General features: G+C 49.0%; 1 protein-coding gene across 1 annotated transcript in view; it reads right to left on the reverse strand.

Annotated features, from left to right (window-relative positions):
* Positions 1 to 13,564, reverse strand: part of LOC140427384 (spondin-2-like) — a 97,031-nt gene that overhangs the window by 16,305 nt on the left and 67,162 nt on the right. Inside the window, exon 4 of the mRNA XM_072512927.1 lies at positions 9,824 to 10,015. Coding sequence (XP_072369028.1) covers positions 9,824 to 10,015 — 192 coding nt within the window. The remainder of the gene's footprint in view (positions 1 to 9,823; positions 10,016 to 13,564) is intronic.

Here is a 13,564-nt window from a genome sequence, read left to right on the forward strand (position 1 = left end):
TTGAATGGCGGAGCAGGCTCGAGGGGCCAGATGGCCCACTCCTGTTCCTAGTTCTTATGTTCTTATGTTTGCACAACTGATGATTGATGAGTTTGGACAAATGTGAGACTTGACAAATGGGTTTTTGTCTAAAATAAGCATTGTGAATGGTTTAAACAGCACTTGGGGTGAATGGGACCAAAGGCTATGGGGAGAAAGCAGGATTAGGCTATTGAGTTGGATGATCAGCCATGGTCGTGATAACTGGCGGAGCAGGCTTGAAGGGCCAAATGGCCTCCTCCTGCTCCTATCTTCTATGTATCCATGTATGTAACTGTCGTGTTAATCACCCTGGGGTAACACGGACTGCAACTGGATGCAGTTGTACTTGAAAGTAGACTCCAAACTTTGGTGTTGGTTCAATACGCTTTATTAAACTTGTTAAGCAGTGCACACAGTTCGCTGTGGGTTTGACACTCTACTACTCTAAGCGTGCTTACTATAACTAACTAGACCAGACTAGCTCTGAGCCACGTGTAGAAGGTGCTAACTAATATATACACCCTGACTGTCACTCCAGTTGTCACCAGTGGAAAGAGGCAGAGTGCTAATGCCTCGTGTGTTTTACAGTGGGAGACCACCTTCTAGTGTTCTGCCTGGTGATTGGTTGTGTTCTGTCCTGTGTGTTGATTGGCTGTACTGGGTCTCTGTCACTGCCTGTCTGTATCTCATTATGTGCATGAGTGCATATCATGACATCTCCCCTTTTTAAAAAACAAAATGTTGGTTGCTTGGAGAATATGCGACTGTATTTACATGTCGAACTATTTACATTAAAGCGAGTGGATGAATATATACATAAGAGGTGTCTAATGTGCAGATACAGAACAAAATTTATAAGATAAATATCTATAAGTCCAATCTTTGGGGCTTGTGTCTGATCCTTGACGACCGCCTGAGAGGTGGAGGTGGGGACGACGGCGCCTTGACAGGTGGGATTGCTGCCAGATTGGTGGCCTTGTGGTGCGAGGTGTCCGGAGGAGGCACGACAACATATGGAAAAGTAGGATCTGGTGGTGGGCAGACAACTTTGCACAGTGCCCTTCTGTTGCGCCTGACAATGGAGCCATCAGCCATACGAACTACAAACGATCTGGGAGCAGCCTGTCGAACAACAACAGCTGGAGCTGACCAGCCTCCATCAGGTAGCTTAATCCGAACAGCATCTTGCGGAGATACCACAGGCAAATCGGTAGCATGAGCATCGTACGTCAGCTTTTGCCGGTTTCTGAGTTGCTGCACCTTTTGCAGCACTGGGAGGTGATCCAAGTCTGGTAAGTGTATGGCTGGAACAGTCGTCAGGTATCTATTCATGAGGAGTTGAGCCGGAGACATACCGGTGGACAGAGGGGTTGCCCTGTATGCCAAAAGCGCAAGGTTGAAGTCAGAAGCAGAGTCCGCAGCCTAGCAGAGCAGTTGCTTCACTATATGGACCCCTTCCTCAACCTTCCTGTTGGACTGCGGGTAGTGTGGGCTTGAGGTGATGTGGCTGAATTGGTACGACTTGGCGAAATTGGACCACTCTTGGCTGTGGAAGCAGAGACCATTGTCACTCATGACAGTGAGTGGAATACCATGCCTGGCAAATGTCTCCTTGCAGGCCTTGATGACTGTCCTTGATATGAGGTCTGACAGCTTCACAACTTCTGGGTAATTTGAGAAGTAATGAAGTCGAGGCAAGTTTTTTACGCAGAGGGTAGTGGGTGCCTGGAACTCGCTGCCGGAGGAGGTAGTGGAAGCAGGGATGATAGGGACATTTAAGGGGCATCTTGACAAATATATGAATAGGATGGGAATAGAAGGATACGGACCCAGGAAGTGTAGAAGATTGTAGTTTGGTCGGGCAGTATGGTCGGCACGGGCTTGGAGGGCCGAAGGGCCTGTTCCTGTGCTGTACATTTCTTTGTTCTTTGTTTGTTTGTAATCTATGATGAGCACATAGTCATGCCCATTGGCGTGAAAAAGGTTGATTCCCACCTTGGACCACAGAGAGGTCACGATCTCGTGTTGCTGGAGTGTTTCTTTTGTTTGAGAAGGCTGGAATCGCTGGCAGGTCGCACAATTGAGGACCATGTTGGATATGTCCTGGCTGATTCCAGGCCAATAGACAGTCTGCCGGGCCCTGCGCCTACACTTTTCGACACCTCGGTGTCCCTCGTGGATTTGTTTGAGCACTAAGCTCTGCAGACTGTGAGGAATAACGATACGATCTAGCTTGAGGAGGAACCCCTCGATGACTGTCAGGTCGTCCTTCACATTGAAGAACTGAGGGCATTGCCCTTTTTGCCAGCCATTTGCAAGGTGGTGCATTGCACGCTGCAGAAGAGGGTCTTTGGCAGTCTCTTCACGAATGCTGATCACTCTTTCATCTGAGGCCGGGAGGTTGCTGACACACAGCCGCACCTGTGCCTCAATCTGGTGGATGAAGTCAACCTGTTCACAGGGCGAGGTGATGGAGCGGGACAGGGCATCTGCAATTATCAGCTCCTTGCCTGGTGTGTATACTAACTCAAAATCGTACCTTTGGAGTCGAAGGAGAATGCGCTGAAGCCTGGGCGTCATGTCATTCAAGTCTTTATGAATGATATGGGCCAAGGGTCTGTGGTCAGTCTCCACTGTGAATGTTGGTAGACCGTAGACGTAGTCATGGAACTTTACAATGCCGGTTATGAGGCCCAGGCACTCTTTTTCTATTTGGGTGTACCTCTGTTCAGTAGGAGTCATGGCCCTTGACACATAAGCAACTGGAGCCCAGGACAAGGAGTCATCCCTCTGGAGGAGCACCGCACCAATGCTGTCCTGGCTTGCGTCCGTGGAGATTTTTGTTTCCCTGTCCGGGTCAAAAAACGCCAGTACCGGAGCAGTGGTGAGCTTTGCTTTCAGCTCGAGCCACTCTGCTTGATGTGTGGGTAGCCACTGGAATGCGGTGGACTTCTGCACCAGATGCCTGAGAGCTGTGGTGTGTGAGGCCAAGTTGGGAATGAATTTTCCCAAGAAGTTCACCATTCCAAGGAAGCGTAGTACCGCCTTCTTGTCTTCCGTGGTCTTCATGGCGTTAATGGCCTTGACCTTGTCTGAAACTGGTCGCACACCCTGCTGGGATATCTGGTCGCCCAAGAACTTGATAGTTGACATGCCAAAGTAGGACTTGGCCTTGTTCAGCTTGAGGCCATTTGCATGGACACATCGAGGGACTTGTTTGAGACGAGATATGTGTTCCTCGGGGTCGTGGACTATATGATTACATCATCTACGTAGACACGCACACCCTCAATGCCCTCCATCATAGATCAGAGATCATAGAATTTACAGTGCAGAAGGAGGCCATTCGGCCCATCAAGTCTGCCCAAGGACAACACTTACACCCTATCCCCATAACCCAGTAACCCCACCCAACACTAAGGGCAATTTTGGACACTAAGGGCAATTTATCATGGCCAATCCATCTAACCTGCACATCTTTGGACTGTGGGAGGAAACCGGAGCACCCGGAGGAAACTCACACACACAGGGAGGATGTGCAGACTCCGCACAGACAGTGACCCAAGCCGGAATCGAACCTGGGATACTGGAGCTGTGAAGCAATTGTGCTATCCACAATGCTACCGTGCTGCCCTTCATCTGCTCCATGATCCTGTGGACGATTTCAGAGGCTGAGACAATGCCGAACGGCATACGGTTATAACAGTACCTGCCAAATGTTGTGTTGAATGTGCAGAGCTTCTTGCTGGACTTGTCCAATTTTATCTGCCAGAAACCACGCGATGAATCTAGCTTCGTGAAGAATTTGGCGTGTGCCATCTCACTGGTCAGTTCCTCCTGCTTCGGGATTGGGTAGTGTTCCCGCATTATGTTCTGGTTAAGATCTTTGGGATCTATGCATATCCGCAACTCTCCTGAGGGCTTCTTCACACAGACCATCGAGCTGACCCAGTCAGTCGGTTCCGTCACTTTGGAGATGATGCCCTGGTCTTGGAGCTCCTGTAGCTGTGCCTTTAAACGTTCCTTCAGAGGAGCCGGCACCCGGCGTGGTGCATGGATTACAGGCGTGGCATCAGGCCTGAGTAGGATCTTATAGCAGTATGGCAGAGTGCCCATTCCATCAAACACATCCGGATATTGAACAAGGATGTCAGCAATGTCAGCCTGAAGATCCACATTGGAAGAAGACATGGCATGGACTCGCTGTACGAGGTTGAGTAGCTGGCATGCATGGGCATCGAGCAGGGATGCCTTATCAGGCGTGACGATTTCGAATCGCACTGTGACATTGATGGTCTTGTTGGGGACAAATAGATGACACGATCCGAGTGCAGTTATGGCATTGCCATTATAATCGAGGAGCTGGCAGGCTGGCGGAAGAATTTAGGTTGCTGTTTAATGCGGTCAAAATCAGCTTGAGAGATGAGATTGGCAGAAACACCAGTGTCCAGCTTGAACTGGATGCTGCATTGATTAACTTGTATGACAGCACGCCATTCATCCACGGAATCCACATTGAGGATAGATAGGCGTCTTGCTGAATTTGAAGAGGCATACCCACATATAGTGATGATGCTCACATGATAGGGGGACTCCAGGCAGTCGTCCTCTGGATCCGTAGTGCTACCAGAATCCAGTAAACCTTGCTGTACACATCAAACGCGCTTGCATTGGAATTGGGATCGCTGGCCCTTGACTGGTGGTGCAGACCTGTACAAGGCTGCATAATGTCCAGGCTTCCCACAATTTAAACATCGCCTGCCTTTTGCAGGGCATTGCCGCTTTAAGTGGGCGGTGCCGCAGTTCAGGCACGTCAAGACATTGACGTCATCAAGCTCCGTGCTTCGTCGCACATGCGCAGTGCAGTCAGCCAACGTTCGCACCTGTGCAGTTTCGTTTTCGGCCGCTTCGTTCTCCCGTTCGTGTTGTGGCATGCGTGGGGCCCCAGGAAAAGCGGGTGAAATGGCCGCTTTCATCGATACTGAGGCGCTGCATCCGGGCGATGGCCTGTATACTCTCTGTCTCGAGGGAGGCAGGTTTTTCGTATTCTGCCGATTTGAAACAGGAGTATCGATTTCTTGCATACTCATGCACTATACATGTCTCGATTGCCACTGGCAGGGTCATGTGCTTAAATTTTGAGGAGTTGCTCCTGCAAGGAGTGGAACCCAAACATGATCTGATCCCTGATCATGGAATCAGCGGTTGCACCATGATTGCAGGACTGCACTAATATATGGAGATGAGTTAGAAAGGATTGGAACGGTTCATCCTTACCCTGAAGGCATTGCTGGAAGATATAGCGCTCAAAGGTCTCATTTGTTTCGACTTCACAGTACTGTCGAACTTCTTGAATTTTGTCTTGTCCTGGCCATCAGTAAAATTAAGCGAGTTGAAAATTTGGATGGCTTGATCCCCTGCAGTTGATAGGAGCAGCACGATTTTTCTGGCATCGGATGCATCTTCGAGGTCAGAGGCCTCAATGTAGAGAAGGAACCTTTGCTTGAAGACCCGCCAGTTGGCGCCGAGATTGCTGAAGATCCATAGCTGTGGAGGGGCCTGGATCTTCTCCATGCCGCTGGAAGGCACTCGTTGGTCGTCACGTAATCACTCGAGGTAAACCACTTAGAGATAGTAGACTACTGGTACCATGTCGTGTTAATCACCCTGGGATAACACGGACTGCAACTGGATGCAGTTGTACTTGAAAGTAGACTCCAAACTTTGGTGTTGGTTCAATACGCTTTTTTGAACTTGTTAAGCAGTGCACACAATTCGCTGTGGGTTTGACACTCTACTAATCTAAGCATGCTTACTATAACTAACTAGACCAGACTAGCTCTGAGCCACGTGTAGAAGGTGCTAACTGATATATACATCCTGACTGTCACTCCAGTTGTCACCAGTGGAAAGAGGCAGAGTGATGATGCCTCGTGTGTTTTATAGTGGGAGACCACCTTCTAGTGTTCTGCCTGGTGATTGGTTGTGTTCTGTCCTGTGTGTTGATTGGCTGTAATGGGTGTTTGTCACTACCTGTCTATATCTCATTATGTGCATGAGTGCATATCATGACAGTAACCTGGATTAATTGAGAATGTGTTTTAACAAATGTTGGTAAAAACACTCATTGAATCATAGAATTTATCGTGCAGAAGGAGGCAATTCGGCCCATCAAGTCTGCACCGACCCTTGGAAAGAGCACCCTACTTAAGCCCACACCTCTACCCGATCCCCGTAACCCAATAACCCCACCTAACCTTTTTTGACTCTACGGGCAATTTAGCATGGTCAATCCGCCTAACCTGCACACCTTTGGACTGTGGGAGGATACCAGAGCACCCGGAGGAAACCCACGCAGACACGGGGAGAACGTGCAGAGTCCGCACAGACAGTGACCCAAGCCGGGAATCGAACCTAGGACCCTGGAGCTGTGAAGCAGCAGTGCTAACCACTGTGATATCGTGCCGCCTTAGTTTTGGTGGATGCCCACTCCAAGTGGCTGTCTAAACAGGAAATGGGGACCACGACCTCAGTGGTGACGGCGGCACCTTACTCCGAGTGTTCTCCATACACTGACTGCCAGAATCCATTGTGTCTGACAATGGCACGCCTTTTACAGGGGGCACGTCCAAATGTTTGTTTGGGCGAATAGCATTCACCACACCAGGACGACCCCATACCACCCTGCTCCAATGGTTTGGCCCGAGAGGGCCGCACAGACATTTAAAAACGCCATGAGGAGACAATCTGACAGAATGCTGTGCTATCGGCTTGCGAGTTTTCTGTTATTCCACAACATGACACCAATACCACCACGGGGGTAACAGCTGCTGAGTTGCTAATGGGCCATTGTTTCAGAACCCGTTTGAATTTGCTATTTCCTAACTTGGTGTGGAAGGTGGAGGCACATCTGGCCTCCCAGAGAGGTCAACAAAGGGGCAACAGATCATTCCAGGTGGGGGAACCCTGGTCTTAGTTCGAAAATCCACCTTGGGCCCACTATGGTTAGCCAATTGGTTTGTGTCCCAGTCTGGGCCCGTGTCGTATGTGATGAATGTAAATGACAAAGTTGTTAAAAAGCATTTTGACCATTTGAGGAACTAGGGGGGGGACGGTGGCGATCCCCGCTTCAGAATAGACGGGTCCCAATAGTGTTGTCGACACTCCTGTGAATGTTCCCGAGCAGAGGGAGCCAAGAACTCCCGAGTCAACCTACAGCAGCTGTGCAGATGGAAGCCGGTGAGACCAGTTGCCCTACCAAGGAGACGGTGCATCTTGAGCTGTCGTTTGCCACCGACAATATATCTACTTCGGAGGCTGCTGAGCTAGTGGGAGGACCACGGAGGTCAGGGAGGACTTGAAGATCCCCTGACTGACTGACTCTGATGAAATCTCTCTCCCTGATGTCTTTACCATGTATATAGAACCTGTAGATATTTATTGGACAAAATGTAATCAGGGACTTGAGGGGGCAGAGATGTGGTAGCACTGCCCCTTTAAGTGGCGGCCCTAGTGGCCCATGTGACCTGTTCAGCCTACTCGTGCAGGAGCATGTGAACTTGGCCAATATAAGTAAGCACTAGGCCCTGGGAGCAGGGGCCTGGGTAATGTGGACCCCAGAGCCAGAGAGCTAAAAGCCATCTGTTAGTGTTCTGTGCCTGTACAGCTTTGCGAGGGCATCAACACCATGGGCCATGGGGAACCGCCAGGGCTGGCAGAGCCAGATGATGCAGGAGCAGCCGGGGCATGAACCAGCTACCCCTCCGTCCCAAGGAGGACCTCATGGCCCTATGGGCATCGATCGGGTGGAGGGGCGCTGGTGTCAGGCCGGACCCATCCGATGGAGTGGCTACGGTGGCCACCAGCTCACCCCAGTTCCACTACTCTGATGAGGCCACGTCTCACAGTCAGCTCACAGGACAGGGCAGCGCGGCTGTAAATGTGCCGCCGACAAGTGAGCTGGGACTCCCCAGCCCCCAGAGGTCGCCCACCAGGGGCATCGAGGGCCACGGGATGAATTAAGCAGCTGGCTGCCTCCACCTCAGATGTGCATCCTGGGGAAACACCAAGTCATAGTGATAGAGCCAGGCACATTGAGGTTCACTGAGGGCACCTGGGTTGGGGTTGAGGGGAGTGGCACCATCGGGAAAGGAGTATTGTACAGCACATTAAATGATTTTTTGCACAACCATTAAGATGCCTCTGTCACTTTCTTCTGCAATGGGGGCTGACTCCCGGACCCTTTGCCCTGTGGGGCAAATCTCCGCTCCCTGTGGTGCTCAACTAGCTTCCGGCCATGGACATGTCCCCGGAGCTGTGACTCATCCCCTGGGTGTTCGGTTGCTGGCTACTGCGTGTGTGGTGTTGCCTCCCACAGTATTCAAGCACAATGTCCAGGCACCAAGGTGTGATTAGGATGCTAGGCAATGACTCTCACATGCTACATGGCCCACCCACACACAGGAATCCACTTATCATGTGTCAAGTGCTCACTTAACCACAATTGCCAATTCCCTATTAGCAATAGCCTTCAGCCGCACAACCAGAGGCCTCAGCAGTCGGTGGGGGTTATGGGTGATCGTTAAGGCAGAAGGGCAGGGTCAAGCATTACCCCTGGAATGGGGTTGGTAGTGAGCCATTGCCCCCACAGTGCCTCACCCCCCACCCCCACCTCCCATGGCGGCCCACCCCTGTGGAGGTCCCCCACCCCTGCCAATCACTGGGTGGCAATCCCAGCATCACCGGGCTCTTTGCCTATGAGCAAAGATGGCTACTTATTTTCTCGGCCCCCCACAGAAGCCGTCCCGCCAGGTTCATGTTTTTAAAAAGGAGCGCTAATCGTCAGCCAGCGTGAGCACCTGCTGAGGAGGCCGTTGAATGACGGGAGGCCTTTGGATCTGGGGTCGTTCTCATTGATTGTATGGAAATGGGGCTTAAGTGGTGAAATGGCGAGATCCCGATTTCACCTACGGGAGCGGATCGGTTGCAGTGCAATTGTTTGCCGCCCAGCGTGGATCTCATTTTTGGCCTCTCCCGCTATTCACCGGCCTCGTTGCACTTGAGTGAGAGTGCAACGAGGCTGGAGAATCGCACCCGTGGATTTGAATTAGCGATGGGTTTGAATTTGCAAGTGTTGGTTTGGATGAAGGAAGATGCATTTAGATTTACCGTGGGCATGTTTTAACAAATGTTGACTGATACCCTCAGTGAAATTTTGAAATCCAGCGTCTTTGCAATGATATGAATTTTGTTCTCAACCTGTGATAAAATACGTAAAGGAAGTTGGGTGATGTGCCTCACAGCCATTGCAGCCTCCAGGAACATGTGCTTAATTGTCTTGGGAGGTCAAAGATTTTACAAGTTTGTTCTTCTACCTCAGCCAGGTGACTACATAATGCTGTCGAGTGCGGCATCACTGGGGGACGGGGGTGGGGGCTGGTCCTGATAACAATGGTTCCATACGGGTCCTTGTAATGTAGGAAGTCTCTGGTTATGGGTTTGAACTTTATCAAAGTGTTTATGTGCCGGAATGATTGTAGTTTAATTAAATATTTTTTCACCCTTTCTCTTAACCATAATGTTGACTCTAGAGAAAAATAATAAGAGCAGTCAATTGGTGCAGCTCACTACAGTTGACTGTGATCTCTTAATAAAGTGGAATTACAGAGGCCACTGACCACAGTTTTCTTCTTTCTGGAGTATGAAGCAGTTGAGCCTTTTCGCTCTCTCATGTTCTTCCTTTGCTCCATCCATTTTGCTCAAATTTAATTGCAAATTTATGGTCAGAAGTCACATTAATTACCTTTGTTATTTTGTCCTGTGGAACTGTTGCAAAGTTGGGTGAGGAAAAAGTGAAGCCACTGTCTGTCCCAGCATCATAGGGGTAAAGGTCAAGTGTCAGTTCCTCCTTCCATTGATTTCCCTCACACAGAATAATGCTGTTGCCACCAACAAACCAGTCAGGACTGGGGACTATCCGTACCATGAAGGACAGCTGAAGAAGAACCAACAAGTAAACCACAGTGGGAGGATACAACACTCCGTACAATTGCTCTTTAGCACATCACCCCTCAATCCCCAATCTCTTCTATGTGGTTCCCTTAAGGAAAATATACATTCAAATTCCACTTGAGGGAGAGATTAACCAGCACATTGGAACATTCTTTATGGTATGATGTCTATATTGCTCACAGCTAAATGAAAGACCTGAAGCTAACCATTGCTTGCTGAGACAGGGTGTTGGGAATTAAGCCAAATTTTTAACTTGACATGACCACAATGAGATCAATTTGCATTATTTTACCAATACCTGAATTTAGTTACATTCAAGTATCAGGTTGAGATTTGCACAGTCCTTTTTTTCAAATTCATTTACAGGATGTGGGCGTCGCTGGTTAGGCCAGCATTTATTGCCCATCCCTAGATACCCTTCAGAAGGTGGTGACTTCTTGAATGGCTGCAGTCCCTCAGGCGTAGGTACACCCACACTGATGTAAGAGAGGGAAAGCCAGGATTTTGACCCAGTAACAGGGAAGGAACAGCAATCTATTTCCAAGTCAGGATGGTGAGTGACTTGGAGGGGGAGCTTCCAGATGCTGGGGTTTCCAGGTATCTGCTGCTCTTGTCCTTCCAGGTGGTAGTTGTCGTGGGTTTGGAAGGTTCTGCTCAAGGCACCTTGGTGAGTTTTTGCAGTGCATCTTGTAGATGGTACACACCGCTGCTACTGTTTGTCAGTGGTGGAGGGAGTGAATATTGGTGGAAGGGGTAGCGATCAAGCAAGCTGCTTTGTCCTGGATGGTGTCAAGCTTCTTGACTGTTAATGGAGCACAGTAAGAAGTCTTACAACAAGTTAAAGTCCAACAGGTTTGTTTGGAATCACCAGCTTTCGGAGCGTAGCTCCTTCATCAGGTGAGTCAAGAGATGGGTTACACAAACACATATAGATGAAGCCAATGATGCTTGGCTGAAGGCCACCGTGGAGAACGCTTACCTGAAGATCAGAGGCTGAATGCCCTTGATTGCTGAAATATTCCCCGACTGGTAAGCATTCTCCAAGACGGCCTTCAGGATGCACGACAACACAGAATCGCCGAGCAGAAACTGATAGCCAAGTTCCGCAAGCATGAGTACAAACTGAACCGAGACCTTGGATTCATGTCTCACTACATACACCCCCCCCCCCCCACTATCTGACCTGGGCTTGTGAAATCCTACCAACTGTACTGGCTTGAGACAATTCACACCTCTTTAACCTGTGATTATCCCTCTCTCTAGTTGCACAGTCTGGACCTGTAAAGACTTAATTATCTGCAAAGACTTGCATTCAAAGTATCATCTTGCACCATTGACTTTGTCTATATATATGTTTGTGTAACCCACTTCTTCATTCACCTGATGAAGGAGCTGCGCTCTGAAAGCTAGTGATTCCAAACAAACCTGTTGGACTCTCCCCTGGTGTTGTAAGACTTCTTACTGTGCTCACCCCAGTTCAACGCTGGCATCGCCACATTGTTGTGGGAGCAGCACTCATCCAGGCAAGTGGAGAGTATTCCATTTAGAGAAACCAGAGGTTTCCAAACTACAGCCCATGGACTAAAATTGCCTAAACCCAACCCGCATAGCCCAAGCAATATAATCCTCATTATGACTCATTCACTGATTTGACCTGTTTGAATTTTTATGGGCCTGTCAATTTAGAAAGCGTTGTTTCTATTTAGGACACTGTTGCTTCATTGACCCACACACCAAGTAATAACCAGCTACTTAAGGCATAATATAATAATAATCGCTTATTGTCACAAGTAGGCTTCAATGAAGTTACTGTGAAAAGCCCCTAGTCGACTGGAGAAAGGGTTAGTGTCAGCGGTTTACGGAGCTATTTTGGAAGAGGAGAAGGCACCACTGGAAGGGATCAAAGCAAAGTGGGAGGAAGAGTTGGGAGAGGATATGGAGGAGGGGTCCTGGTGTGAGGTGCTCCAGAGAGTGAATGCCTCCACCTCGTGCGCGAGGTTGGGGCTGATACAGCTGAAGGTGGTATATAGAGTGCACCTCACGAGGGCGAGGATGAGCCGATTCTTTGAAGGAGTAGAAGATGTGTGTGAACGTTGCGGGGGGGGGGGGCTGCTAATCATGTCCCCCTGCTAATCATATTTATATGTTTTGGTCCTGTCCAAAGCTAGAGGATTACTAGAAGGATGTTTTTAGGGTAATTTCTAAAGTGGTGCCGTGAAACTGGACCATATTCGGGGTGTCGGACCAGCCAGGGTTGGAAACGGGTGTGGAGGCAGATGTTGTAGCCTTCGCCTCGTTGATCGCCCTAAGGCGGATCCTGATAGGTTGGAGAGCAACCTCTCCACCCTGTGCCCTGGCGTGGTGGGGGGACCTGTTGGAATGCTTGACTCTTGAGAAGGTTAAGTTTGAACTGAGGGGAAGGATGGAGGGGTTCTACAATTCATGGGCATTATTCATTATTCAAGAACTGGATAACATCGAACATTAGTTGGGGTGGGTGGTTGGGAGGGTTGGGGGGAGGGGGATATGTGTGTTAATGGCGTCTATGGGTCATCCCTAATTCCTTTTTGTCATTTGTTTGTGTGAACATGCGGGCTAATGTTTGGCGTTTGTTGGGAGGATGGGATCGTTGCTATTGATATGGGGATTGACATATTTGTTACTGATTATTGTTTATTGTTGGTGGGTGTAAATTTGGGAGAAAATGTGAAAAAGGAGGAGAATTAAAAATATTTTTAATAAAAAGAAAAGCCCCTAGTCGCCACATTCCCGCGCCTGCTTAGGGAGGCCAGTACGGGAATTGAACCTGCGCTGCTGGCATTGTTCTGCGTTATTCTGCATTACATGCCAGCTGTTTAACCCACTGTGCTAAACCAGCCTAATTTGAATGTGATTTGTAATAGTGATTATTCTTCATATGTAGGTCCAAATTGTGTATCTAAGAGACAAAGAGAACGAGAGGGCCTAGTTTTAGGATAAGAGGTAGCAAATTAAAAAAAAGAGTTGAGGATAAACTAACTCTCCCAAAGAGTTGTGAAATCTGTGGAATTCGCTACCCCAGAGTGCGGTGGATGCTGGGACAGTGAATAGGAGGAGCGAGACAGATTTTTCATTGGTGATGGGTTGAAGGGTTATGTAGAACGGGCAGGACGGTGGGGTTAAGGCCAGAATGAGATCAGCCATGATCGTATTGAATGGTGGAGCATGCTTGAGAGGCTAAATGTGTTCAAAGAAAGAACTACTCTGGCTGATTTTACTATCCAGCTCTTGGTCTGCAACAGCATCTCAAGCACAAATATGGTGTTCTTGATCAATAAGGGGATTTCTTGATTAATATGATGATCAGGGTTTATGGGGTGAAGGCAGGAGATGGAGATGAGGAACATATCAGCCATGATCGAACGGCAGAGCAGACTCAATGGCCAAATGGCCTAATCCTGCTCCTATACCTCATGAACGTATGAAATAGATGGGCAAGGCTCACAAAGGGATTTTGTATCTAGTTGAACTTTGAGTCGGGAACAGGGAAGGA

This window comes from Scyliorhinus torazame, chromosome 7 (assembly GCF_047496885.1).
Source record: "Scyliorhinus torazame isolate Kashiwa2021f chromosome 7, sScyTor2.1, whole genome shotgun sequence".
Taxonomy (NCBI): Eukaryota; Metazoa; Chordata; class Chondrichthyes; order Carcharhiniformes; family Scyliorhinidae; genus Scyliorhinus; species Scyliorhinus torazame.